The 26,225-nt window shown below is 36.0% G+C and overlaps 2 protein-coding genes across 3 annotated transcripts; one reads left to right on the top strand and one right to left on the bottom strand.

The window, feature by feature from the left end:
* The first annotated feature begins 1,181 nt into the window (after window positions 1-1,181).
* On the top strand, window positions 1,182-15,276 carry unc13d (unc-13 homolog D (C. elegans)). Its single transcript, XM_042735920.1, has 34 exons — window positions 1,182-1,521; window positions 2,818-2,862; window positions 2,961-3,008; window positions 3,158-3,214; window positions 3,295-3,402; window positions 3,515-3,574; window positions 3,938-4,004; window positions 4,161-4,335; window positions 4,440-4,484; window positions 4,588-4,659; window positions 4,780-4,849; window positions 5,051-5,155; window positions 5,921-6,013; window positions 6,215-6,315; window positions 6,547-6,664; window positions 7,501-7,622; window positions 7,720-7,810; window positions 7,986-8,042; window positions 8,154-8,251; window positions 9,014-9,065; window positions 9,176-9,306; window positions 9,955-10,075; window positions 10,197-10,349; window positions 10,427-10,522; window positions 10,621-10,827; window positions 11,406-11,480; window positions 11,569-11,648; window positions 11,751-11,856; window positions 12,112-12,183; window positions 12,273-12,356; window positions 12,440-12,560; window positions 12,765-12,888; window positions 14,125-14,321; window positions 15,001-15,276. Exons 1-34 carry the CDS (start codon window positions 1,459-1,461, stop codon window positions 15,102-15,104), a joined length of 3,318 nt encoding a protein of 1,105 aa, XP_042591854.1. The 5' UTR covers window positions 1,182-1,458; the 3' UTR covers window positions 15,105-15,276.
* unk (unk zinc finger) lies at window positions 15,263-25,160 on the bottom strand. Of its 2 annotated transcripts, none has more exons than XM_019118516.2 (15): window positions 24,882-25,160; window positions 24,035-24,244; window positions 23,777-23,953; window positions 22,971-23,101; window positions 22,741-22,876; window positions 21,690-21,807; window positions 20,834-20,918; window positions 20,446-20,669; window positions 19,645-19,710; window positions 19,386-19,554; window positions 18,528-18,626; window positions 18,215-18,400; window positions 17,740-17,924; window positions 16,932-17,192; window positions 15,263-16,779 (listed from the first exon to the last, which is right to left on the bottom strand). In XM_019118516.2, the coding sequence occupies exons 1-15, from the start codon at window positions 25,031-25,033 to the stop codon at window positions 16,618-16,620; spliced, it is 2,361 nt and encodes a 786-aa protein (XP_018974061.1). In that variant the 5' UTR covers window positions 25,034-25,160; the 3' UTR covers window positions 15,263-16,617. The 2 variants fall into 2 exon arrangements, with proteins under 2 accessions (XP_018974061.1, XP_018974062.1); XM_019118517.2 differs by having other exon boundaries at window positions 20,446-20,591.
* Window positions 25,161-26,225: the final 1,065 nt, after the last annotated feature.

The following is a 26,225-nucleotide window of genomic DNA, read 5'->3' as shown; positions in this document are numbered from 1 at the left end:
AATGTGCCACACACCCCGGATGGAATATAAGCATTATAATACAAACTAAAGTAAACTATTTTAGTAAAATGTTTACCAAAGATTAAGCCAACCATAAATAAATTGTACGGTTCTGCGCTGATTTAATCTTTAACTGTGTTTTGCATATTTTTTTTACACCAGAGGTTCTTCATAATGACCACGTGGTGGCGCTTTTACTCTTCACACCGCAGGGGAACTACAAATATTATATTATATTATATTATATTATATTATATTATATTATATTATATTATATTATATTATATATATTATATTATATATTTTAAACAGCCCCCTTGGAAGTTTACAGTTCTAAATATAGAGGGGAAAATGTGTTTTATGGGGATTTCCCATTAACAAGTGCAATATGCAATTACATGTTGGTGGGATCAAACATAATTTGAATGACTAAGACTTTCCAAACACTAGCATCATAACCTTTGCTGCAGGTTACTGACTCAGCAACCCAACAGAAATGGCATGCTCTCTGCATGGAAAATGATGCTTAATAAAAAAATTATGCAATCGTGCCTCTGGACATAGTACAGCATTTTTCCTTTATGTTTAGAGAATACAAATGATCCTTGTATTCTTTATGTTTTTCGTTTCCAGTTATTTATTTCAGTAGAAAAAAAATAGCTTCCATTCCCGTCACTTTATTTTACAGTTGCTTTTAAAAATTAATCCCGTGTCCAGTGTAATCAATATATTAAGATTAATGAGCTCTGTAATAGTTAATCTTTATTTTAAGAAACACAGTCTCCCATTGATTCTTCCCAACAGAGAACTTTGGGAACTGTTAGATTCAACACAATTGTTGCTTTGCGGTCTAAAGCTTTTTCCTTTCCTAATGCAAATCAGTGGTGTTCTCCATTATTACTGAATGTTATCTGCTGATATTCACCAGAATGGATAACACGCTGCAAGGACCAGCCACTTTAAATGGTGCAAGCAAAGTTAGTGTGCTACAGCTACAGAGAGGTGACATACACTGTCAAACCATGGAAACTATGAGAGCAGAGCATCCTGTTTGATAAAAAGCTACCAAGACTACGCCGTGCTTGTTTAAATAGACTCTAAATACGTAAAGATAAAGAGTGAGTGGCATAGAGTGCTGCGTTGAGAGAGAGGAAGGAAGATTGAGTGACAGAACAACAGGAGGAGACGACGTGGTAGCAGTTTCTGCAGTGTGAAGTAACAGTTTAGTTGCAGGTCCGACCTTTAACAGGAAACGCCAACTTCCGCACCCTAAATGAAACACTGCGCTCATAAACATGAGACGTTTTTGAAGACTCAACACTTGTATCCACTGTCAATTTAGGCGGTTGACTATTTGATTAAACAAAAGAAAAGCTGTGAGCATCTGTCGCTTACTCGCTTTGCTTGTGTTTAGAGAGCTGAATAATCAGGTTAGGTGTGTGGAGTACAGCTGTAAATATGGTTCCAGTCCAAGATGGGGCATCTACACAAGGGGAAAATCTACTTCTTCCTCCTAAAGAGGTTAGTAAAATGCATGACTTTTTAAAAATCTTTATCTTTCTGGGGTCAAAGCAATGATTTATATGTTGCATGCTCACAGCAGAGGTATGAGTTGAGGGTAGTTGACATGACAGCAGTGACCTGCAGTGCTATATTAAAACACTTTTAACTGTTTTTATCATTCTTTTCTAATTATCTTTCAGTTTAGTGACCTCATAATCATCGAGCAACAACGTTTGTACTTTTAAAAAATAATTTACACTGTACACTGCAGAACTCTTTTTAGTTATTATTTTAAATGCAAAACTAAAAGAAAAGAAAAGAAAAAGAAATTGAAATGGTAACCAGTTACATAAATATAAACATTTTAATTTTAAAGACATTTTAATAATTAATAAAGACATTTTAATAAAGCCTTGATTTAAAAAAAAAAAAAGAAAAGAAAAAGTTAATATATATAAAAACTGGTCTCTGTTCCAGAGGACATACGTTGACATTTATTCTGTTTTTTAAATGTTATCACATATTTTTCTTTGAGAACAAGGTGCCTTTATTTTCTGCACACTCACTAGCAACATCCTAAACCCATGATGGTGGGTCACTATGATGAAGTTTCCTTAATAATAAGGAAGTGCTGCAGAGAAGATTGGCCAACAACATTTGCATGAGCATATTCCATGTGGAGCCCGACACTTGATAACTGATTAAAAAAGGGTTTATGAGATATTATTTTATAAATGATTCTGATTTCTGCTGGATATTTTATAACAATAAAAACAAGAATATCAGGAATTAGAATAGACAATGTTATGACGTAATGATATTGTATAGTATGATGTAATGAGTCTATACATATTTTTTTGTGTCTGAAAAGTGCCGATTAATTGCGATTAATCGCACTCGAAATAAAAGTTTTTGTTTACATAATATATGTGTGTGTACTGTGTATATTTATTATGTATATATAAATACACACACATACAGTATATGTATATTTTGAAAATATTTACATGTATATACATTTATATTTTATATTATATATAAATATATTTAATATATAAACATTTAAAAAAAATCTTAAATATATAAATGCATGTGTTTGTATTTATATATACATAATAAATCTACACAGTACACACACATATATTATGCAAACAAAATCTTTTATTTTGGATGTGATTAATCGTTTGACAGCACTAGTCTGAATACATCTCGCTTTTTTTTTTTCATGTACTTTCTATATCAGTTTGATGATTGCAGAAGTGTTGCAGATTTATGAACAAGTACTCTCTTTGTTTCATTTGTTTATATCTGTAGGCCCACACTGAAAGTACAGGGTCCAGTCGGATCCGACAGAGGCAGGTACTGTATAATTATTTATGCTTTCTGAATTTCTTTCTAAATTTCTGCATTTCTCTCCAGATTTCTGAATTTAAATGCAACTCTTCTTTCTCTCTCAGTCCTCCCCTGCACGGAGAATGGGCATGACCAGAAAACTGAACAGAAAGGTAAGGAATTAGTCATTCTATAATTTCTCACTTTTTTTTTTTTTTTGAAGATATTTTTAAACTCTATTGATGCTATTTTTCTTTTAAAGAAGGGCAATGTATTATGTAAATAAATTACTATATTTGTTACAATATAATTTAACCATCAGGATTTCAAAGACTCTGAGAACCCAGAGGAGACTGAAAAGAGACATAAAGAGAAGGAGGTAATGATTCAGCAGAGACTAATAACTTCTAGTATTTTCGTGTCAGCTTTGTGGAATAATGACTATTATTGTCCCTGCAGCTCAAACCGCTGTACAAGGAGCTTCTGTACACAATCACTCATATGTTAGGAAAACCACACACAAAAGAGCAATACAGTGCCAAGCAGTTACAAAACTATATCAAAGAGGTAACACACCTTTCTGGATTTTGTTTGTAGTCTCGTATATTTTACAGTATTGTTGTTATTCATTTTATTGATGCATTTTGTATTTATATTTTTATTTATTTTTCTCTGACAGGCATTCTCCATGACAGAAGATGAACATAAAACCTCAATTGAAAAAGTCCAGAGCATGCTGGTAAGAATAATGTAAAAAAAAAATTACATCAAAATATGCTAATGTAATCTCGTGTGTAATATAATCCACATGTATGTAATGTATAAGGCCTATACCACATGCAAAAAGCCTTTAAAGCCATTGGCTGGCCACTGCTCTGGGTGTGTGTTCACGGTGTGTGTGTGTGTGTGTGTGTTCACTACTGTATGCGTGCACTTTGATGGGTTAAATGCAGAGTACAAATTCCAAGTATGGGACACCATACTTGGCCACACGTCACTTCACTCACTCACTCACTCACTAAAGATATGTGATATTGTTTTAGTCTGTATATCATTATGTTGTTATTCACTGAATTACATATGTAAATATCTCAACGAACAGGCTCCGATCTACTGCCTCATGGTTACAGTGAAACAAGCCAAGGGAATTCTGGGAAAGGACATTAGTGGTATGATTGTCTCTTTTTTTTTTTTTTTTTGACCAAGGGTTGTTAATTTTAAAGAATAGTATTGATAAACATACAAAAACACAAACATAGGTATTACTGCATAATTGTTTTTTTTGTTTTTTTTGCTTCTACATGTATCTAAATATTTGACAAAAGGATTCAGCGATCCGTACTGTCTGCTGTCGATCCTTTGTGAAGACGAGTCTCATGGTGGTGGATCATCCAGTAAACCTCAGAAAGCAGTAGTGCGTGATTCAGCTAAAGGACAAGTGTTGCAGACAACTATAAAGAAACAGACACTCAACCCAATCTGGGACGAGACCATCAAACTGTGAGTAGGAATATCTTCTATAGAGAGAGTATTTGACCAGCTGTTTATAAAACTTGCTGATTAATCATTTTGTCTGAACGCTTGCATTTTTTTTTTTTTTACAGGGAATTTGAAGACATCTCTAATGCAATTTTCCACATTGAGATGTGGTGCGTGAAATGAACTTAAGAAATAAGAAATACTGATTGTATTGTACTATATATTTTGTAGTACGTTTTCATTCTAAGCACCACAGTGATGTTTGTTTTATAGGGACAAAGATGAAGAGGTGTCACTAGTGCAAAAATTTGATGAGTTTCGCACAAATATCCATGGACTTAAAAGGTTTAAAATCTTTAAAGCTTTTAGATAATACAAACCATTTTAAATAAATATGTTTAAATAATTAGTATAAATGGTACTGGCATTTAATTTAATTCTGAGTGTTCAACTGTCTCTTCACAGGATGATAAAAGATGCAAAAAAAGAGAAAGGACAGGATGATTTTTTGGGCAATGTTGTTCTAAAGCTGAAGGTATATTGCATAACACTAGTCAATGCCCATCAATTTGATAATTTTAGTTACCAGTTCTTACCTCAGACACATACCTATTTATGTCATATTTAAAGAAGTATTATAATATAACATTTTATAATATAAATTACAAAGATAACTCAATTTCTCATATTTAGTTTCATGGCATGTGCTTCATGTACTTATGTGTGTTGTGGGCAGGAACTGCATTGCACAGAGGACACATGGTATAACCTGGAGCCCCGAACAGAGACATACCCAGACAGAGGACAGTGTCATCTTCAGCTTAAATTCATTCATAAAGAGGTGAAAGCTTGTTTTCTCCTGTATCAGCAGGCCATCAAGTTGTCTAGTACTTAAAAATTGTGGGTTTTGTTTGGTGACTCGTAAAGATCACAAAGGGATCTGCAAAGTGTTGCAAGTACATTTTTGTTTTTAAAGAAGTGTCATTTTAAAATATATTTTTAAAAAGTGAAGTGCAACTGTATGAATGACCAGAGCATGTGGTCTTATTTTCAGTTCTTCTTGAACTAATTTTTTTAGAAAACTGAACCTAAATATCTATGCATTAAAATGTGTGGCAGGGTTATTAACATTAATTATAACTAAAACTATTAACACATTGTAAATAAAGCTGAAATAAAATAAAATGTAAGTATTAGATAAAAAACATGGATGGAGATGAAACTGCCTTGACAACTAACTTCAATAAATATGAGTTAAACACTAAACTTACTAACTGGAAATAAATAAGAACTAATTCTGAAACTGAAATAAAAACTGATTAAATCTAAATGGTAATACTTAAGAAAAAACCTAATACAAAGGATAAAACCACATAAAATTACGTATGTTATCTAAAGTGAAAGACACTCAGTGTGACAAAGCTGTGAGATATATTCTGGAAAAAAGCGTCTGCTTGTACACTGGCACCTTTGAAACAGACCAAACCTGCGATGAACATTGCAGACTGACTATTATACTTTTAGTATTCTTCAAATATTTCATTTACTCAGTATTGACTGAATGACAGATCCTTAATTTGAATTTAATTGGATTCATTTATTACAGAGAGATGAGACCCTGAGTGCTGGACGGAGTCCTTATGTGAACTACTGTGGCATCCTGCAGCAGTTTGTTCAAGCCCATATCTCCAAACAAAAGGTACATCTTTAACAGAGAATTTTTGAAAGCTTCTCTAAACATTATGAAATATCTTAAACAGTCACTGGTTGTGTAAGCTTCAAAATCACTTCCTGCTGCGCAGTACTTTTATAGACTGTAAATTTATACTTGGCTTTTCATTTCACAACACTGTCTGCATCTCTCTCTGTTTCTCAACGCTACTCTACTCTCGCCCCTCAGGACAGTAACCCGTGGAAGGGAGAGTTGTGTGGGGAGGGGACGGCCCTGCTCGAGCACTACGCCAACCAGAATGACATTTCACCTTTTCTCCAAGACTTGGCGTAAGAGCATATGATACTGTACATCACACTGATCTGGAAGCAAGACTGACAAAATAAAAACAGCAGACCAGACAGTGTTGATTTGTTCTTTTTAGGGACAGCTTTTAACTACATACCCAGTATGCTGAGCTCAACAGTGTCAGCATGCTGCTTAAATGTAATGAACAGAGCACATGCAGATGAATTTAAATCTCTTTTGCATATGTGTGGGTTGTTTGTGGTGCTACACAGGAAGTGGGTGGCCTACAGCAAACTTTACCAAACCCTGGAGGTGGACTCAACTGTGCTTTTCCAGCAGCTAACCAGTATAGAGTACCACTGGGACCAACAGGAACTCCCCTACTTGCAGGTTGGTGATTCTTGTGGGGTATGAAAGCTGAAACACACAGCTTTCAGAGTGGGTGTAGATGTACAGAATTAGAAAGTACTTTCTACACTGCATCACGAGCAAGGTTGTTGCAACAGTGTCATGTGATGTTTAGCAATTTATCACAGTAATCATCAGTGTTGTCGGCTGATATCAAGTCATCATGCTGTGGTAAAGATGAGCTGTTTTTGCTGTCACAAGAAAGCCCAACATTTTTTACATGACAAACATTTAAAATAATTTTGTTCTAGTCATTTTTGTGTTTTGTGACATATACTGTATGAATGTGTGTCTGTCACTTTTATTAATTTAAAATACTTTTATATAGCAAGGATGAATTAAAGAGAGAGTTCACCCATACATGACAATTCTGTCATTACTCACCCTCAAGTTGTTCCAAACCTGCCTGAGTTTAAAAAGATATTTTGAAGAATGTCCGTAACCAAACAGTTGCTGGTAGACATTGACTTCCATAGTATTTTTTTCATACTTATACAAACTCATACAAACAATTATAGGGTTAAGTACATCCCCTCTCAAAATTTTTGTGAAATATCCGTTTAGTACATCCTTGCTAAATATATGTATTAATTTCTTTCAAAAAAATAAAAAATATTGTTTCGAAACTTTTGAACGATAATATATTTAAAACCAAATCAGCATATTAGAATGATTTTTGATGGATTGTGCGACACTGAAGCTTAAAATAGTGGCTGATACAAATTCAGCTAAGCTATCAATGGAATAAGTTACATTTTAAAATATATTAAAATAGAAAACATATTAAAAGCATGTTAAACATGTATGCATGCTAACAGAAACAGGAGCTTGGTGACTCTCTACATGGGTTTCTGCAGTATGGACTCTGCTTAGTATCCAAATACAGGGACATCTATCCTCCAACCCCTAAAACAACACCACGGCTACAAACACTGCTCAGGTAACACACATAAGTTAGCAATCATTCATTTATATATATATATATTGTATACTATGCAAAACTCTCAAAAAGTATATTTATGTTTTGGTTTATGTAGAGTTCTTGTTCAGATTTGTAAGACCCGAGCATTTCAGAAGCTCAATCCTGCTCAGTTTGACTTACATGTTGAGGTCACAGATGCTGTTGTTGTGAGTATTCAGTATAAATATCTTACATGATACTGCACATCACAGTAAAATACCTTTTGCACACCTGTCCGAAATAATATTTTTCTGTGTATATGAGAACAAACAGGCCCGTTTTTGGGCATTATATGTGCAACTAGTCACTTAAGTCAACTAAACCATGTTTCTTTTCTCCCAGAATGGCACAGAAGAGTGGTTTAACATCAAAAAAGGTTTACATCAACCCATGACCAAGGTAAGAAACCATGCAGATTATTGGCATTCATTCTATATGTGGATAAAACATATATTCCAGTAAGTTTAGATGTGAGTTCAGGTTCTTCATACAGTACGTGCTCTTTGACAGGATCCGTTAGAGTCCATCAGCGCCCTCTCTCGGTTGATTGGAGAAGTGCAAGAAGACATTAGAGTCAGTAAAGATGTCTGGAATAAGGTGTTTGTCAGGTAAGAATAATGAACTGTATGTTTTAAAATGTAAATCTAGTTTGAACGACAAATGGAGCACAAGCGTATTTCAGGCAGGCCACGGCTGACACTCAGCTGATCGTAACCCCTCCCACTACAATTAATAAGATATATACTGTAAGTTCATCCGTACTCACACTTGCCATAGTCACAGATATGCGCTTACCCTCCTCCATCCCCAGCTCCTCCTTTTGCAGACACATGATCATTTAACTGCTCTCCCACAGAGATATACCATCTATCAGCTTATTGCTAAATTTGTTCAAATTTATCCACAGTACTATATGACTCTACTTGGAATATACAACTGTTGCATATAAAAAATCAACCAATTGCTTAGGCTTCAGGGGGGTCTGAATCTGAAAACGAAGCCTGCCGCCAAAAATAAAGTTCAAGAAATAATCTTACAATAATCTTACTCAAACAGAGTGGTCCTGACTGAACTAATCTATATATAATATCATCTATAAGTTTTAGCTTTTTATGTTGTAATTTGGTCAGTTAACTAACTGCTAAACATTGAATTTCTTCAGGATGTCGGAGCTGAATACACATGCTGCTCACTGGATATATTTTCATTGAGAAGGCCTAATCTGAACAGTTCTTGAACAGTTTTTCGGCCATCTTTGTGCCACTAAAATTAATGGACAGTTAATTTGACAGCCATTCCTATCCATCACATCACTGACGAGATGTAATGACTTTATGACTAATACAATAGACCTCTCTCTCTGTTTCCAGTGCTGTGCAGGTGGATGTTTTCACTGTGGTTTACCTAAAACTGGACTCTCTGGTGAGAATCAAGAAATATAATATATAAAGCTACTGTGCATTTTTTCTCCGATCAGTCTATTTCTATGGTCAGTATATAATTGGTTGTCCCTTATTTGTGTGTGTGAACAGCTGGCTGATGAGTTACGGGCTACCCTCTCTCAGCTGGAGAATCAAATGGATCAGGCATTGGCAAACAGCCTGTTTCCTGTTTATCTCACCTTGCAAGCCATCCACAAAGACAAAGCCTTCTTACAAAAAAGGTCAGTCAGTCCTACAATCAGCTGTAACTTCTGAGTTGTTACTTACATTACACATTATTTTCTGATGTACAGTACTCAAAATCTATTAAAATCTCAACCCAGTTTACAGATACTGACTTCCTTAGGATCTAGGATAGTTCACCCAAAAATTTAAATTTACTCACCCACAGGCCATCTAAGATGTAGATGAGAGTAAAGATGGATCCTCTGCAGTGAATGGGTGCCATCAAAATGAGAGTCCAAACTGCTGATAAAAACATCACAATAATCCACAAATACCTGATCCAATTGATTAACATCAAATGAAGTGAAATACGTTTTAACTTTAAAATTGGAGTAAATTATCAGCAGATTTTAATTTTTGGGTGAACTATTGCTTCATTTCTTTCTTCAGTGGAACACAAAAGAAAATATTGTCAACCAAATGGTTTTGGGTCCCACTGATTTACTGTTTGGACAAAAATACTATGGTAGTCAGTACAACTGAAACTGCTGGGTTGCCAACAACATTCTTCAAAATAGCATCTTTTGTGTTCCACAGAAGAACAAAAGTCATACAGGAACAACATGTGAGGGAGTAAATGATGACTGAATTTTCAGTTTGAGTGCACTCTCCTTTTAAACATGAAGTTTGGATTTCTCTTTTAGGGGGAAGTTATTGCAGCTCACAAGTTTCCACGAGGACTTCAGAGATGCTCTTCCATACTGGTTAAACAAAGCCTTTAGCACCACAATGGAGAGGGTGGAAAAAGCTGTGCAAGTGGATCAGGTATTATGCTCTAAAACACTTTTTTAGTAAAAACAGTTTTGTCAATCTACTTAAGCAAACAGTTCAAGTAGCTGAAGGGAACTACACACTCACATTCTCATTCTCTTTCTCTCTTTTCTAGTTGCAGCCGCTGCAGACCGGAGGAGTTCCCATCAAGCACAGCTCTTCTGCAGTGGACATTGCAGCATGTTTGCATCCTGTGGCTCAGCTCTGGGAGCAGTTGAGCTGGCCTGACCCGGAGGAGGCCTTCATGCTTATGGTCAAACTCACAGAGGTACACACATCCAGAACACACAAATGCTAGCATGTAATTGAATTGTAGGATGTATAAATATGCATTGTTTGTGACAGGATGTGTGTAAGATTGCATCAACGTACTGTCAGATGCTGAAGGCTCGAGTGAAGGAGCTCTCTGTAGACTCAGATCGAGAAAGTGCTATAAAAATGGTGAGCTGATGATGAAGTGGTACTGTATGTGGTGTGTGATCTTTAGATTGATCATCTGCTTGTTTACACCTAACTTTGCATGGTTTATGTATATTTAGCTGTGCGTGGTGGTGAACGATCTAGAGCATCTGCATACAGTTTTGACACGTCTACCACAGCAGCTAAACTGGGCGGGGCTCCGGGAGCGCACGCGGCATGTGATTGGAGATACTCAGTTCCAGAACACACTTCCATCTCAGCTGCAACACACACAGTCCGCCCTGAACCGAGAGATCCGCTCTGCTGTTGAAACACTCGGGAAAAAGGTAACATAACTGATTACATCATCAAAAGCGTCAGTTTAAGATTCCTTAAAAGTGTTATTTTATAGTTTTGATGATATGACTATTGATAGTAGGTGTCTCCAAACTGGTATACTGTTCTCAAAGTATGATGTGAATGATCTACTTCAAAATCCTAAAAATCAGAAAGGTTCTCAGAAATGAACAGAGAAACAGGTAGTGTTATAACCTCTCTCACGGAGTCTCACATCTACATGAGCTCTTCCTGAGAACGTGACACTTTCACAACAACCAGAACACACAGTTTATTTTGATAGTCACCTTTTGACATTCTGCTTACTTACATAAGCCTAACTTTGCAACTACATCAACTAACAGTCGTTAGAGTATTATTAGACTGTCTGCTAAATATCTGAGTACACTTTATTTTGATGGTCATTCTGTTGACTATAAGTGACTTTGCAAGTACATGTCATCTTATTGTAACTGTAACCTTAACCTAACAGTCTACTTATACTGTAATGAGAGTTAGATGACATGTAGTTGCAAAGATAATAGATCTAAAGTGGACTTGAAATCAAGTGTCTTGTGTCTCTTTTTAGTTAAACACAGACATTGAAACACATGTTCGCAACATGGCTTCACGTCAAAGGCTTCCCTCCAGATCTACAGAAGACGTAAGAGAAATGTTTTATCAGCCTGAATCTTGTGATGACATTTTTTGAACCCATTGTGACACTGAGTGTCTGGCTCTCTTATCTCCAGGCCGTAATTCCTTTGATGAAATATCTTGAGAAAGAACTGCAGTATATGAATGAGAATTTGGTTCAGGAGAATTTTAATAGGTATCTATACATGTTTTTTTCAACCTGCCCATATCTGTATATTTTGGTTGTTTTTACTTTAGTTGATCAGCCTTCATGATGTGTTTTAATTGTCTCTTTCAGTCTTCTTACTCCATTGTGGATGAACTCGGTTAAGATTCTGCATCAGATGTCTCTGCAGGAGGACAGTAACCTGGTTTACTTTCAGAGATTACTATATGCACTGCAGGTTAGTTTTTTAGCCTAATGCTAAATATTACACTTTAGCATGTAACTGGACTCAAATACTGTTTGTGAAAGAGACACAAGCGATACCACAAAGAGTGTGGTTTGTTTCTAAACTGTCAGACTTAGAATCCACCCAAGAACACATAACACATTAAGACACTCAGAACACCTTAGAAATGCCTTGGCAGCCACCTTATATTTTACATTTTCTTCAAAAAAGTACTTTTATTTATTGTTTTTTTTTTTTCTCTGGCAGTGCTTAGAACAGTGTTTTCATGCTGAAGGGAATGGACTTTCTCTTGAAACACTACATACTGAGGAATATAAGGTCAGTGTTATTATTTGACGCTCTTCACGTGTTGTTTTCTTCCCTTTCGTTCCCATTGAGATATGAGTTTTTGGTTTTTGTTTCCTCAGACTCTACGGGCAAACCTGACACAAAACTCTTTAAGCTGTAATCAGCTGATAGAGAAGTTCTTTGAGCGAAAAGTGTGGGAACAGGTGAGGAAATCACCCAGATCAGGAAATCATCCATAAGACCCAACCAAGTGTTACTGACCTAGATTTGTTTACATTTCCTGCAGAAAGTGTTTAATGGAGAGAAATACGGAGCTGTTACTCTCATCACCTCGTACAAACGCTCAGAGAACAAACTGCATGTAGAGGTTCTCAACGCCGTCAATCTGATTCCTCTCGACTCAAATGGTGAGAAGACAAACACATTTTATACTATGCTGGTTAATCTGTGGGATTTTTAGAAGAAACTGATAAATCTTGTATCAGTGGTGGTCTGACACTGCCAATACTAGAAATTATCTGAATGCCATTGCTTTAGATTAATATCAGAATTGGCTGCTTTGTGCATCTGATCCCTGTTGAGTCTATAAAACTGCATTTTGTCCATTACAGGTTCCAGTGACCCTTTCGTTCAACTGTCTCTAGAACCAAAGCACATCTTCCCTCAAGTAGAACCGCGATCCACCAAAATCAAGAACTGCGATCTCAACCCGTTGTTCGAAGAGTCCTTTGAATTGTATGTAAACATGTGGTTTCAGTTTATTTTTAGAATCCAGTCACTAAATAAAGGTAATCTCACAATTCTTTCTTTTCTCACAATTCTGCGAAAAAAGACATTAACTTGCAATTGTGAAATATAAATTAGCAATTGTAAGAAGAAACGTGAGAACTGTGAGATACAAACGTGCAATTGTGGGGGAAAAGTCAAAATGGTTAAATTTGCCTTTTTATTGTTTTATTCCATGGCATAAAAAAAAAAAAGAACAAACAAAAAGATAGTTAGAATTCTGAGAAAAAGTGAGAATTGCAAGAAATAAAATAGAATTACTCTTATTCTTAAAGGTGCTGTATGTAGGATTGACACCAAGTGGTTGAACTAGGTATTGCAGTCCAAATTCAAAATATTGGAGAGAGTTTTTTACCTGGCCCCTCCTCCTCAGGCTTGAGGTGCACACAGGTTGCCAGATTGACGACACCAACAGGAACGAGCGCACTTGACATGAAATGAAATACGCTGCGTTTTCCGCCAACTGGCAACCCGGGGTGAATAAAAACAATTAAACAAACATTCAGTGGGTTTCACAAACAAAAAAAAACACAAACCATTCCTCCGGTGCTGAATGCACATTTTCAAAAAAGGAGAATGACTGAGTGTAGCATTGTTTTTCAGATAAACAAGTATGTTAACTTACCATGTTTCTTAAATATCTGAAAACATATGGTATTTTTACACTTTAGTACAGTCAAAAACTTAAATACAGCACCTTCAAATAAAGTCTTCTATTTACAAACCACACACTCAAATAATCACACTAATTCTTTCAAAACTACATTGCACACTCAAATTTCCATTTTCCAGCTCTTTTTGTGGAAAGCCCAAATTGAGGGTTTTTAAAGTCTTTCAGTAACCTGTATCACCTGTGTTCACTCGTTAGCCCAATCCGTATCAGCTAGCCCAGTGCTTCCCAAACCTGTCCTGGAGGCCCCACTGCCCTGCATCTTTTGGATCTCTCCCTTATCTAACACACCTGATTCCACTCATCAGCTTGTTAGTAGAGACAGCAAAATCTAAATTGGGTGTGTCTGATTAGGGAGACTTACAAAATGTGCAGGGCAGGGGGTCCTCCAGGACAGGTTTGGAAACCACTGACTAGCCTATAAGCAAATACAAACTGTTAAACTGAATAGAGATGGCTGGTTTTAGATTGTTGTTTTATGGTTGTAATGCCTTTCTGTCCTCTGGGGGGCACAGTATCATTTCATTAGATCAGTGCCATTCTCCTGGAGCATGTCTGATGGTGACAGTGCTGGACCATGACACTTTGAGGAGCGATGACTTCGAAGGAGAGGCGTTCCTCTCTCTTAAAGCGGTGCCAGGAGTCGGAGGTGGACAGAACAATCCCACACCCGCACAGATCCGCTTACCTTTGATGCACCCCAAACCCAACAGTATGTCACTTCCTGTTATGCGCACAACATTTAGTGCATTAAGAAACTAATTGTCTGTACTGTTTATGTAAGATCATGTTTCACAAAAGAAAATAATGTGAAGTTGGAATAACAAAATTAACACTTTTTTTTTTAGTCAACATGGACACATTAAATTGATCAAAATTGACAGTAACAACGTTGATACAAACAAATTGTTTCATACAATTGCTGTTTTGAAATTTCTATTCATCAATGAAATGAAAAAAAAATAATGGTTTCCTCAGAAATATTGATTATAATAATAATACATGTTTCTTAAGCACCAAATCAGCATATTAGAATAATTTAGGATCATGTGATGTTTTTTTTTATCAATATACACATCCATAGCTAATTCTTTAAAAACGTTTGACAGTAGTGTCTATATATATATATATATATATATATCTATGTATATATATATATATATATATATATATATATATATATATATATATATATATATATATCTATATATATACACACATACATATATATACACTTACACATATACATACACATATATATATATATATATATATATATATATATATATATATATATATATATAAACACATACATACATATATATATATATATATATTAGATGTCATATGTAGAAATCCAATATGACCTCATGCTGTCTCTGTTTTTGTAGGTGAAAATACCTTGAAGTTACTTGAGGCCAGGAAAGGCGAGAGAGAAGCTCAGGCCTTCGTTAAATTACGCAGACAAAGAGAAAAGAAGTCTCAAGAAATCTAAGAGGACAAAAAGATGAAAACATCCAAATTAACATTATTTGTTACCTTTTTCTATTATCTGTTATTAAAATATTATTTAATGTAAAGTCTTTTAATTATTGTAAGGAAGTGTAACGATGATATTGTCATTATTTGATATTAAAAATTAAACATACAACATTTTCATCCAAAAATATACATTTGTTTATTGTCTCTTACAAAATCAGACTGAAACACTGTATATGAACAAAACTGAGCAGGTGATTTCTGAATTCACAGTGAAGCTCTGTTTCAAAGGAAGTCAGCTGTTGAGCATCCCATATAACTGTGCCTTCAAACTGAATTCATATTAAATCATCGAAATAAATTGAAACACTGACGTCAAGCCCTCTTCCACAGCCGTAGCTTATGCTCTCATGTTTCCTAATCAGTGCACGTGAATTACTGTCTTCTCCACTGGTGTCAGACATGTGTTCATATAAAACGCATCTATGTGAATGGAAAGCTGCAGTTGGGAACGTGCTGTTGGTTTAGTAAACAGGTTAATTATTCATTCAATGCATTAAATAAAATATGCACATCATAGGAATTACATTAAAAAGAATGTTTGCCTTCTGACTCTTGCACTCCAGTTTACCAAGACTCCTAAAAAAAAAAAAAAGAAAAAAAAAAACCCTGAGAACAAAAAGCTGCAAAACCGTATTTATTTTCCATTTTGCTGTATAGCAGTTCCCTTGAATTTCTCCATAAAAAATCCTATGAATGTAATTGTAAATTTTCTATATAGCTACTAACTATCCTAAAATCTGTATTAATTACGAAATCTCCCCATCTGGAAAAAACAAAAATCATTTCAGCTGCACTGAAGATGCACAAACTGCATTTCTTCTGTAAACATTTCAGAATGTTCTGGAAAGACATTCCGCATTTCAATTTAAACGTGTTTAAAAAAAAAGAAAAAAAAAGAATAGGATTGTCTTACTATATATATGTGTATGTGTTATGCTTCTATATAAAGCATACAGGGAATATGGAATTTTGGTATCATAATCTTCACTTAAAATCTCTTAATGTGTTGTCATGTAAGCACTAACTAAATTATTAGTGCTAGACCAGATCTGAATACTAATACAAGTTATATTTGCTCTGTTCCCATTTAAAAGACATGGAAAATGATTACAATGAGACATAACATAAGCATATTATTATACTGTATCTGTGATGTTTTATCCCCACAATAAACATGAAAATATCACAAACTGCTGATGGATGTTAGTTTCTCTAGTAATTTTTGAAAATAGAATAGTCCCATTGAGGTCTAGAACTGACTGCATGCTAATGTAAAGGATATGGCATGGCATGTCTTATTGATATGGTCAATAATAATCAAACTAGATCATATTTATCAATTAAGCCTCAGCTTTTAGCTAAGATAAGGCTTTGGGTGTTAGCCGTAGTTGTAATGAGAATTTGAGTGAAATCTGAATGAGATCCAGTGAGTTTGTGTCTAGTGTGTGGATTATAGCAGATCAGGATTATGACTGCGGGATATTCATGCTCTGCTGGTGTTCGGTGCACAGCGGGCATTCTGTCGACGCTGCGCATCGTTCGCAGTGCAGGCCATGTTGGCATGGCAACGTCACTGATCCCATCTCATCGCAAGATACACAATATAATCTCTGCTTCCTGAACACAGCCTGAAAGAAGAGAAGAGAAGAGAGATTCAGTGCAATCCAACATGCCTTGTTTTTAATCTAATTGGGCTCTATTTGTATATAAATAATTAGCATAAAACCCAGACATTTCATGAGAGTTTGATCAGGGGATTTATCAGTTACGCGTGCATTACCTGTTCTACAGTGCGCAAGCAGGAGCAGAGCTGTGCCTGCAGGCTGCAGACGGAGCTCAGTGGAAGTCTGTGCAGTAACTGGAGCTGGTGAAGCTGGAGATGTGGGTTTTCTGCGTGCCGTAGGCTCTCTAGCGCCTCCTCCAGGAAAGCGGCTTGCTGTTGCGCCTCCACTTCAGCCCGCCGCGCTCGCTCCGCTTCCATACCCAGCTGTCCCGCCAAGAGACGAGTGTCCTCTGCGTCTGCTTTTAGAACCGCCAATGACTGCAGCAGGTAACAGAAAACAGTCAAAACACTAACCACACTACAGGTCAACAAATAATTTGATGGAATTTATTAGTAACTCTATAATGTAATATAATATAATTTATTACTATGTTATTACTATGTAATCAGTATTATTATTGTTCAAATATTATATTAAAATTAAATAATATAGGTTGTTCAGAAATCATTACAACCATCAGTATATCAGCCTAATAGCGCCTAATTATTCAGAAACTCGATGATCAAGCCTGAAATATGTAATATGGATAGCAAATCATATTTCAATATAGAAGTCTTAAAGATAAAAAAAACAATGCCATCCTGATTAATTTCTCAGAATCAGAAAAGGGTGTAAAATGAGAAAATCATGGAAAACTAGATTACAGGTGTTTTTGGTAGAAGAAACCCTAACATAAAATATTATATATATATTTTTTTATTATAATTTTTTTTTTTTTGTAAAAGTGTGAAATGTGTTTCTGCATGTACACAGTTCCCCATTCCTTTCACATAAACACACATGCACACACAGATGGGGTCTGACCTGAGCCATCTGTCTCCAGCTGTGGTCCCAGTGTTTCAGCACCCTGTGTGCCTCCTCCACTTCCTGTTTGAGACGTGACGCCTCGTTGTACATGCTCCCTGTGGAAAGCAGGGCAGGAGGGGTACCTGGCGAACTTTGGCCTGTCGGAAAATGTTCCCAAATACTGCTGCTCATGCCATTTAAACCTACAAAAACAAAACAAAGCTATCAAGTTTGATTGGATCTGCCACACAATCTATGCAGTGCATTACAGCAAAACAACACTGCTTTGTATTAAAAAGACAACTGGTAATTGAACTTGTAAACAAAAATGTTGACCTAGATATGTCTAGGAAGCTCTAAACTCATTCTGATAGAGACTGCGTGTAATAAGGAAAGAAATATTACACTCTATTAAGCACTCTATTCACAAGCGCAAACTCTCATTTGAGGCTAAAATACAGCTGACATTAAAATGAATGACAATAACACAAACCTAAAGAACCATGGGAGGTCCCCAAAAAGCTGCTCTCTGATTGGCTGGGTTGTGGCAACTGTGCAGAGAGGAATGGAGAGTGGTGGGCTCTGATTGGTGGAGAAGGTGAGGGCGATCTGAAAGGGGAGGGGCTACTGAGGGAGCCAGGAATGTTCACAGGTGCTGAACTCTGCAACTGACTGCCTCCTGAGGAAAACGATCACAAAAACAGAACTGAAGATGAATGTCAATGCTGAATTTTATGACACTACAGTTTACAACAGAATTTTTTTTTTTTTTTTTATTTGATAAGACCCTTAAACTCGTCACCAACCTAACATGAGGCCCATGCTGGGTAAAGCTGAACTCTCCAGACTTTTCTCAAGAGCCGAGACTCCAAAGTCATTCAGGTCTAGATCATCCAATGCAGACTCTAGTCAAAAGCAGAAACAGACGCTGTTTTAAAAAATACAGAAGTCTTACGACATTCTATTTAACAGTAAAGCTTAGTAGTAGATTTAGAAGTAATTTTAGAAGTAGATTAGTAAGTAGAAGTAGATTTTTACACATCATTATAAACAAATTAATAAAACAACACCAATTCTTAGAACGACATTTTGTGTAGAAGAAAATGAAACTCATTTGGAATGACAAGAGGGTGAAAAAATTATCATATTAAATAATAATAACATATAGGGCCAGATTTACTTTCAGCATGTGCCAGCGCAAAACCTAATTTGGCATTAAAAACTACTGTCAGGATTTACTAAAGACACGCAGTGGGAAAATAAGTGCTGAAAAGTTATGGTTATTTTTATACACAGTTATTTCTGTGACTCTCCTTATTGAATATGCATTAGTAGGAGTTTCCCTTTCGATCTGTAAATCTAAGGGAGGAGAGTATTTAAATGAATCAAGCAATGCGATTTACTAAGATTTGCACTCATCAGTTCACTGGTATTTGTGGCATTATTTAATGCCCCCCCAAAAAAGCCTGTTTTAAAGCAGGCAGTAATTTGCGCTGCTCTTGATAGATTGCGCTGGTCATTATGGAAATTAGATGTTGCATCTGTGTTCTTTAAATGTGCACGTTGTCAGTAAATCACTCGCAGAATATTTCCCTACGCTCTAACGCTAATTTGCCATGCTTAGTAAATCTGGCCCAAAACAAACCAAGTTATCTCCCACTCACCCACTACAGACTCCACCGTGTCACTTGTAGGGTAGAAGGGAAGAGCGTTGGCGTTCATGCCTGAAGACAGGCCGGGGGGCGCAGGGCTGGGTGGGGTGGCTGCCAGACTGGAAGGTATGCTGGAGGACATACTGAGAGGACTGCCGACGGGCAGAAACACCAACAAATCCTGAAAACACACAACATGGAATAATACAAAAGGTGCTTGGCCTATTTGTGTTTTTCATTCATGTGTGTTTTGAATCCGTAGCTTCAGTACCTGTTTGCTGTGCATGGATGAAATGTCTCTGCTGCGCTGCTCCATTGAAAAACTTCTATGTCTGGCCTGTATGAAAAATATGAAAGTTATTTTTTAATAAACAAAAGACTTTATTTTTTATGGATATTTTTGGGGCATATGTTCATTTGTATGTCAGCTATCAATCCTTGGTCCAGGAATCCAATTAATTCGAAACAAGATTTTGTTTTAAGTTTTACTTTATAAAAAGATACACTAACATTTACAAAGTTTGGGGTCAGCAATATTTTTTATTTATTTTATTGGTTTTTAATTAATTAATACTCAGCAAGGATGCATTAAACTGATCAAAATGACACTAAAAGAAGTTAGTGTTACAAAAGATTGCAAATAAAAGCTGTTCTTTTCAACTTTTGAAAAAAAAAAAAAAATGTTTTATGAGCATCAAATCTGCCTATTAAAATGATTTCTGAGGGATTGTGTGGCACTGAAGACTGGAGTATTGGCTTCTGAAAATTCAGCTTTGACATTACAGGAATAAATTACATTTTTAAATATATTCAAATAGAAAATTGTTATAATATTTCACAGTATTATTGTTTTTGCAGCCTTTGAACTAAACTGCGTGTTAATTCTATCCAAATATTTTTGAACTGAGAAAAAAATATAACTTTACAGATTTAAAAATTATTCATTTTTATGACTTTTCCTAGCCCGGAATCCTAAAATTCCCAGTTTTTTTATGACAATTATCTCAAAAACACAGAAGTCTTCTAACCAACGGCTTTAAATAAAAGTATTAATAAAGTGTTATTGCTATACCTGGTCTTCCCTCTCAAACCCAGGGGCTTTCCCATAACCCCCCTCTCCTCCTGGACTGGCATCGAGACTGGAGGACTCCTCAAAAAGAATCCTTCCCAGCAGCCCTTCCTCTGTGGTGGCATTCAGCCCACTCTGATTGAAGTCATCTAAGGAAGCAGAGCAGAAAGTTTCAAAAGGAGGTGAACTGCATTGTGCGGCCAGCTGCTCATCACTGACAGTCACTTCTGTGAAACAAAACAGAAACAACACACAATCACCACATACACATTTACAATCAATTGGTCTTTACTGGATAAGTTACCATGCAAGATCGGAAAATATCCAATACAATGCAGAGTCTAAATAGCATCATCACATGATAACTTTGCATAACAAAATGTAAGCTTACTTTCTAAATGAGCAAAAGCACAGAACGGCCCTCTCGGACAGTTGCCACTCTGCTGAATGTCATTGCATTTTGTGGATTTATAGATCTGCGGAGGAAAAAGTTTATAATTAGATAAAATAAGAAAATATTAGTGGCGCTTGATTTTTCAAAAGCACCAAAAAGGATGTTGGTATGCTTCTTAGAGGGCCTCAAGATAACTTAAAATTATTTAAATGAAGAAAAAACGAGCTTTAAATATTTTAAAACAACTACAAAAAATCAAGGTATTTTTTATATAAGATGGAAAACTCATGTAAATGAATAAAAGCTTAACACGTCATGGGCATTCTTAGAAATAATAATTTTTTGTATATACAAATCTCTAAAATATTTTAAAATATCATGAAAAATATTTTAAAAAATCCAGTAAATCACGAATGACTGTAAGGGTCACGAAACTTAATTTGTTAAAAGAGACGGAACGCTGAAGAACTTTCAGCTCATAAAACGTACATGTAGCTATTTTAAAGTCATATTATTATATACATTTTTTACTTTATAGAATCTATGAGTCTATCATTTTCTGATCCCTATACAGGATATGGCTCAGGTTGCTTTTTTCCCACGTTTTATCCTTCGCAAGATGAAAATCATCAGGAGTAATGACACAGGTATGACTAACAGCATTAATCAGTAATCTAAAAAAGAGACACTTACGCCAAAGGGCCAAAAAAAAATAGCAACCCTAGTGAGCATCACAAGCACAACATAATCCAATAGTCACTATTTTATCATATTACATCCAATTACCATGCAAGAAAACAGACGTCCTTGTTCTTACAGTAAATGCAGCCGCATTAGATTGAGTGTGAAATACCTCCGGGTGGAACTGCTGTTCTGTCCGCGTGTGGCAGTACTGACAGCTTTCTCCACTCTCACATTTACTCGGGTCCCCCCACTCATCACTGTGCTTCACTGAGGGACACGGCAGGGCTTCAGGAACAAAACACAGCACCATTTAAAACTATCATCATCAAAACATCTGTCACCTTCCTACAAAGCAGGAAACGAACTGAATTCAAAAGAAACCCTGAATACAAAGCACTTTGATTTCTCATTACTTTTTAAAAGGAACAAATCATTCCAAACTGTAGCGAGTCCATAAAAATATAAATGTCTAAATAATAGAAATGTCAAATAATAATATAAACAACTACATAAATAATGTTAAAATACATCTATATATAATACACTAACCAAAACTTCAAATAGTTGTATTGTTTACCTGCAAGTCAGGTGACAATTAACAGACATCAGAGAACAAGAGCACGCAAAAATTATAGAAATATTAACTTTTGGTAAATATTAAAGAGGTTAGGTTAAAGAGGCAAAAAGTTTAGGAATCTGGAAATAAAGTTACTCTCAAGATCCAAAAAGAACTCAAAACTGCTTCGAATTATTACTTTTTTTCCCCCACAAAAAGCTATTTGGAACATTTGGAATATGTGACCGTGAAACACAAAACCAGTCATAAGTAGCACAGGTATATTTTGTAGCAATAACCAACAATTAATTGTATGGATCAAAATTATTAATTTTTCTTTTATGCCAAAAATCATTAGGATATCAAGTAAAGATCATGTTCCATGAAAATATTTCGGAAATTTCCTACCGTAAATCTATCTTAACAACCCATACATCAGTGGAAAGCTTAGTTATTCATATTTCAGATGGATAACTGTATATGATGTTTAAATCTCAATTTCAAAAAACTGACCCTTATGACTGGTTTTGTGGTCCAAGGTAACATATAGTGTGCAAGTTGTTTTTGTCCTTTTTGGTCACTATGATATGAACTGTTGTTGTATAAAAATGATCTGCATAAGTTCAGTTTGTGTTCTACTGAAAGAAGTATTTGTTATACAGACCTGTATTTGTGCTTGTGAGGGCTCCGCCTGCGGTCTTTGCTGTTGTGATAGTAGGGACATGCATAGCCCTGACGGCACAACCGGGGAGGTTTTTTGCAAAGCTCAGTCTTGTAGTGGGAAAGCACGAAACTGTTGTCTGCATGAGGAGACATGAGCACAGAACGGCATGAAGAATGACATATGAATGTAGCGTAGGTTCATTTTAATGTCATGTGGAGAGGCTGCATCACCTTGCCAGCGTGGATCTTCACTCAGGATCTTTTCTATGAGTGCAGTGCTGGCCACGACTCCTGACTGCCCTTCTCCAGATGTTCCCTCAACCAATCCAGTAGCAGACTGGGCTTCTAACACCTGAACCTCTCTAAACAAGACATTCAAATTACAAATGTCAATCCCAAGGGAAAATATCCACAATGAACTCCACTGTTCCCAATTTTAGGGTCAGTATGATTGTTTTTTAAATGAATACGTTTATTCAACAAAGATGCAATAAACTGATCAGTAAAGACATGAATAATGTTACAAAGTATTTCTATTTCAGAAAAAAAAGCTGTTTTTTAACATTCTATTCATCAAAAAATTCTGAAAAAAAAATCACTGTTTTTTACAAAAGCATTAAGACACACAAATGTTTTCAACATTGATAATAATATTTTTTTTTTTTCTTGAGAAGTAAATCTGCATATTAGAATTATTTCTGAAGGACCATGTGACACTGAAGACTTGAGTAATGATGCTGAAAATTCTGCTTTGCATCACATAAATAAATTACATTTGAAAATATACTAAAATAGAAAACAATTATTTTAAACTGTTATAGTATTTCATATATAGTATATTACTGTATTTTTGCTCAAAAAATGCAGCCTTGGTGAGCATAAAAGATTCTTTCAAAAACATTATTAAAATCTTATCGACTGAACATTAGTGCATCATGATAATAAATGCATTTTAATTAATGACTTCAATTAAAAATGACTCTTTTGTGTCCCACAGAAAAGAAAGGATATAAGTTTTCACATTTACAATTGTCTACCTGATGTCATAGACGGGGCTACGGAGGTCATGGGAGCCGTGAGCAAAGGCACAGTGAGGGCCGTTCTTACTGCAGTGGCCCTTCCCATCAGTCTCGTGGATACAGGAACCAGTCTTAAAGTACCGCAGGTGATAGCGCCTCTCTGTGTCCCCAGCTGTCCGGTGCAGAAACGGACACCTGGCAGTACATAAAGAAAGAAAGGCATTAGCATAAATTCAGACAATGTGACTTAAAAAAGGAGTTTGTGCTGGTTCTTACTCATCTCCGTCGGGACATGTCCCCGTGCCCTCGTCGTATTTAACACAGTACACGTCAGGGCTGTAATTAAACGTTCCATCTCGTCTGCGGATCGGCCTCCGTCGTCTCTGGTTCAGGAAGTGCCAGTGGAAGCAGGTGAAGGGCCGGTGCTGAGTGCACTTGTGCTGCACAAATAAGGGACACTGCTCTGTCCTAAACTCTTTCAGATACCTGAACACAGATAGAGAGACGGGAAGAGTAATGAAGAGCAAATGGTTTAATGGCAAAAACTAACAAAACACTGCATGAAAGCATATTTGGACACCATTAGCTCACAGGTGCCCAATCCTGTTGCTGGAGCTCTTAACATTTTCGGCCCTTGGTAGTAAAACTTTGGGTGCCTCAGGACTATAGTGATGATCAGTTTTGTTTTTTTAGAGGAATCACTATAAAATATTTGTCTTAGATCCTTATACAGCAATGAACGACTGGACAAAGAAAAATCCATTGATAAAAAAGTGTGGGCACCCAGTTCCGTGGTGCTTCGTGAGAGATCTCGATAAATGTAACTTTACAAATGATTTAACGATGACATTTTAGACTAATGAAGCACTGTGTAGTTTCTATTCTTTATTGTGTTTACAAATCACCAGAGTACTTGCCAGGATGCTCAAGTGCATCTTTCAAAACATCATATCAATGCAATACATGCAAACAATCGCACTACTAGGCCTCTATAAAACAAAGCTCTTGATCCAGCTCATCACCGCCATAAAAACTCATCAAAGGCGTTTAAAATAGCTGATGCATAAAATATACGTGATTTGCATGAGTGATCAGGTGGGTGTAAAGGTGTTTCGTTACGTACGTGTAGTGCTGGGGTTTCTCGGGCTGTGCGTGCAGCACGTTAGCGGGGGACGTCGTGCCACCTGCCGAGGGTGAGGAGCAGGAGGAGGACGATGAAGGTCCCAGGTTGGCCGCGGCACTCGAAGAACCGGCCTGAGATGGTGCTTTCGACATGATTTATCAAATTATGGCCATCAAACAATTTAATATTGGGAGAGCTGCGACGTCCGCATTCTTTTTCGATGTGCGCATGCGCCAGATCTGGCGAGGAGGAAATTCCGGGCCATTGTGGTGACGTCGTAGTAGTGAGAGAATCGGTTCTTTTGAACAGTTCGATTCGAACGCCGCTCGGACCAATTCAGTTCAATGCGTGCACAATTTGTTGCGTGAACTGATTCAACTGATTCATTAAAAAGAATCAAGTTAAAATAAAGACTCGTTCACTAAACGAACCTTGCTACGTCATACGAGAGTGAAGTTGGAGATAACGAACAGAGGTAAATCCCCAATTTAAGAGCGAGATGTGCTTCAAATTCAAAGTCGCGACTCTCAGATAAAGGTCTCCAAACGTGATGGTGATTTCTTAATGATAAAAACTGCATAACACTTAATGATGTTTGTCCGTGCCCTGCTTTTTATTTTTACACTTCTTGATTTGAGAATATTCTTAACATTTTGTGCTCAATGAAAGCAAGAACATCTGTCTTTTTGTATATTTGAGTTTACCTGCTTAATACATTTACATATTTGACCTCAAACAAAAGCCAGTCTTAAGGGTCAATTTTTGAAACTGAGATTTATACATCATATAATAAATAAGCTGATGCATGGTTTGTTAGGATAGAACAATATTTGGCTGAGATAATACTATTTGAAGATATGGAATCTGAGGGTGCAAAATAAAAAAAAATACCTTTTAGATATTCGCCTTTAAAGTTCTCCAAATGAAGTTCTTAGCAATGCAGGTTAATAATCAAAAATTATGTCTTGATATATTTACGGTAGGAAATGGAACATGATTTTTACTTAATATCCTCATGATTTTTGGCATAAAAGAAAAATCGATTTTGACCCAAACAATGTATTGTTGGCTATTGCTACAAATATACCTGTGTGACTTATGACTGGTTTTGTGGTCCAGGGTCAGATATAGTATTTGATTAGAGACTTATGGTATTGGAGAATTATTATTTTTTTAATGGTAGTGGAGAATGGTAAATTTATCGTATTCATTCTATAAAAAAAAAAAAAAAAAATCTTTATTGTGCTTATAAAAATGTTTAAAACCTTGTATATTTACAAGTTTAAATGCAAAAATACATAAATCAAAATTACAACATCTTTGGACTCCAATGTGTCCATATAA

This window comes from Cyprinus carpio, chromosome B12 (assembly GCF_018340385.1).
Source record: "Cyprinus carpio isolate SPL01 chromosome B12, ASM1834038v1, whole genome shotgun sequence".
Taxonomy (NCBI): domain Eukaryota; kingdom Metazoa; phylum Chordata; class Actinopteri; order Cypriniformes; family Cyprinidae; genus Cyprinus; species Cyprinus carpio.
Note: the sequence above shows the minus strand (reverse complement) of the source record. Positions and strands in the feature narration are given on the sequence as shown.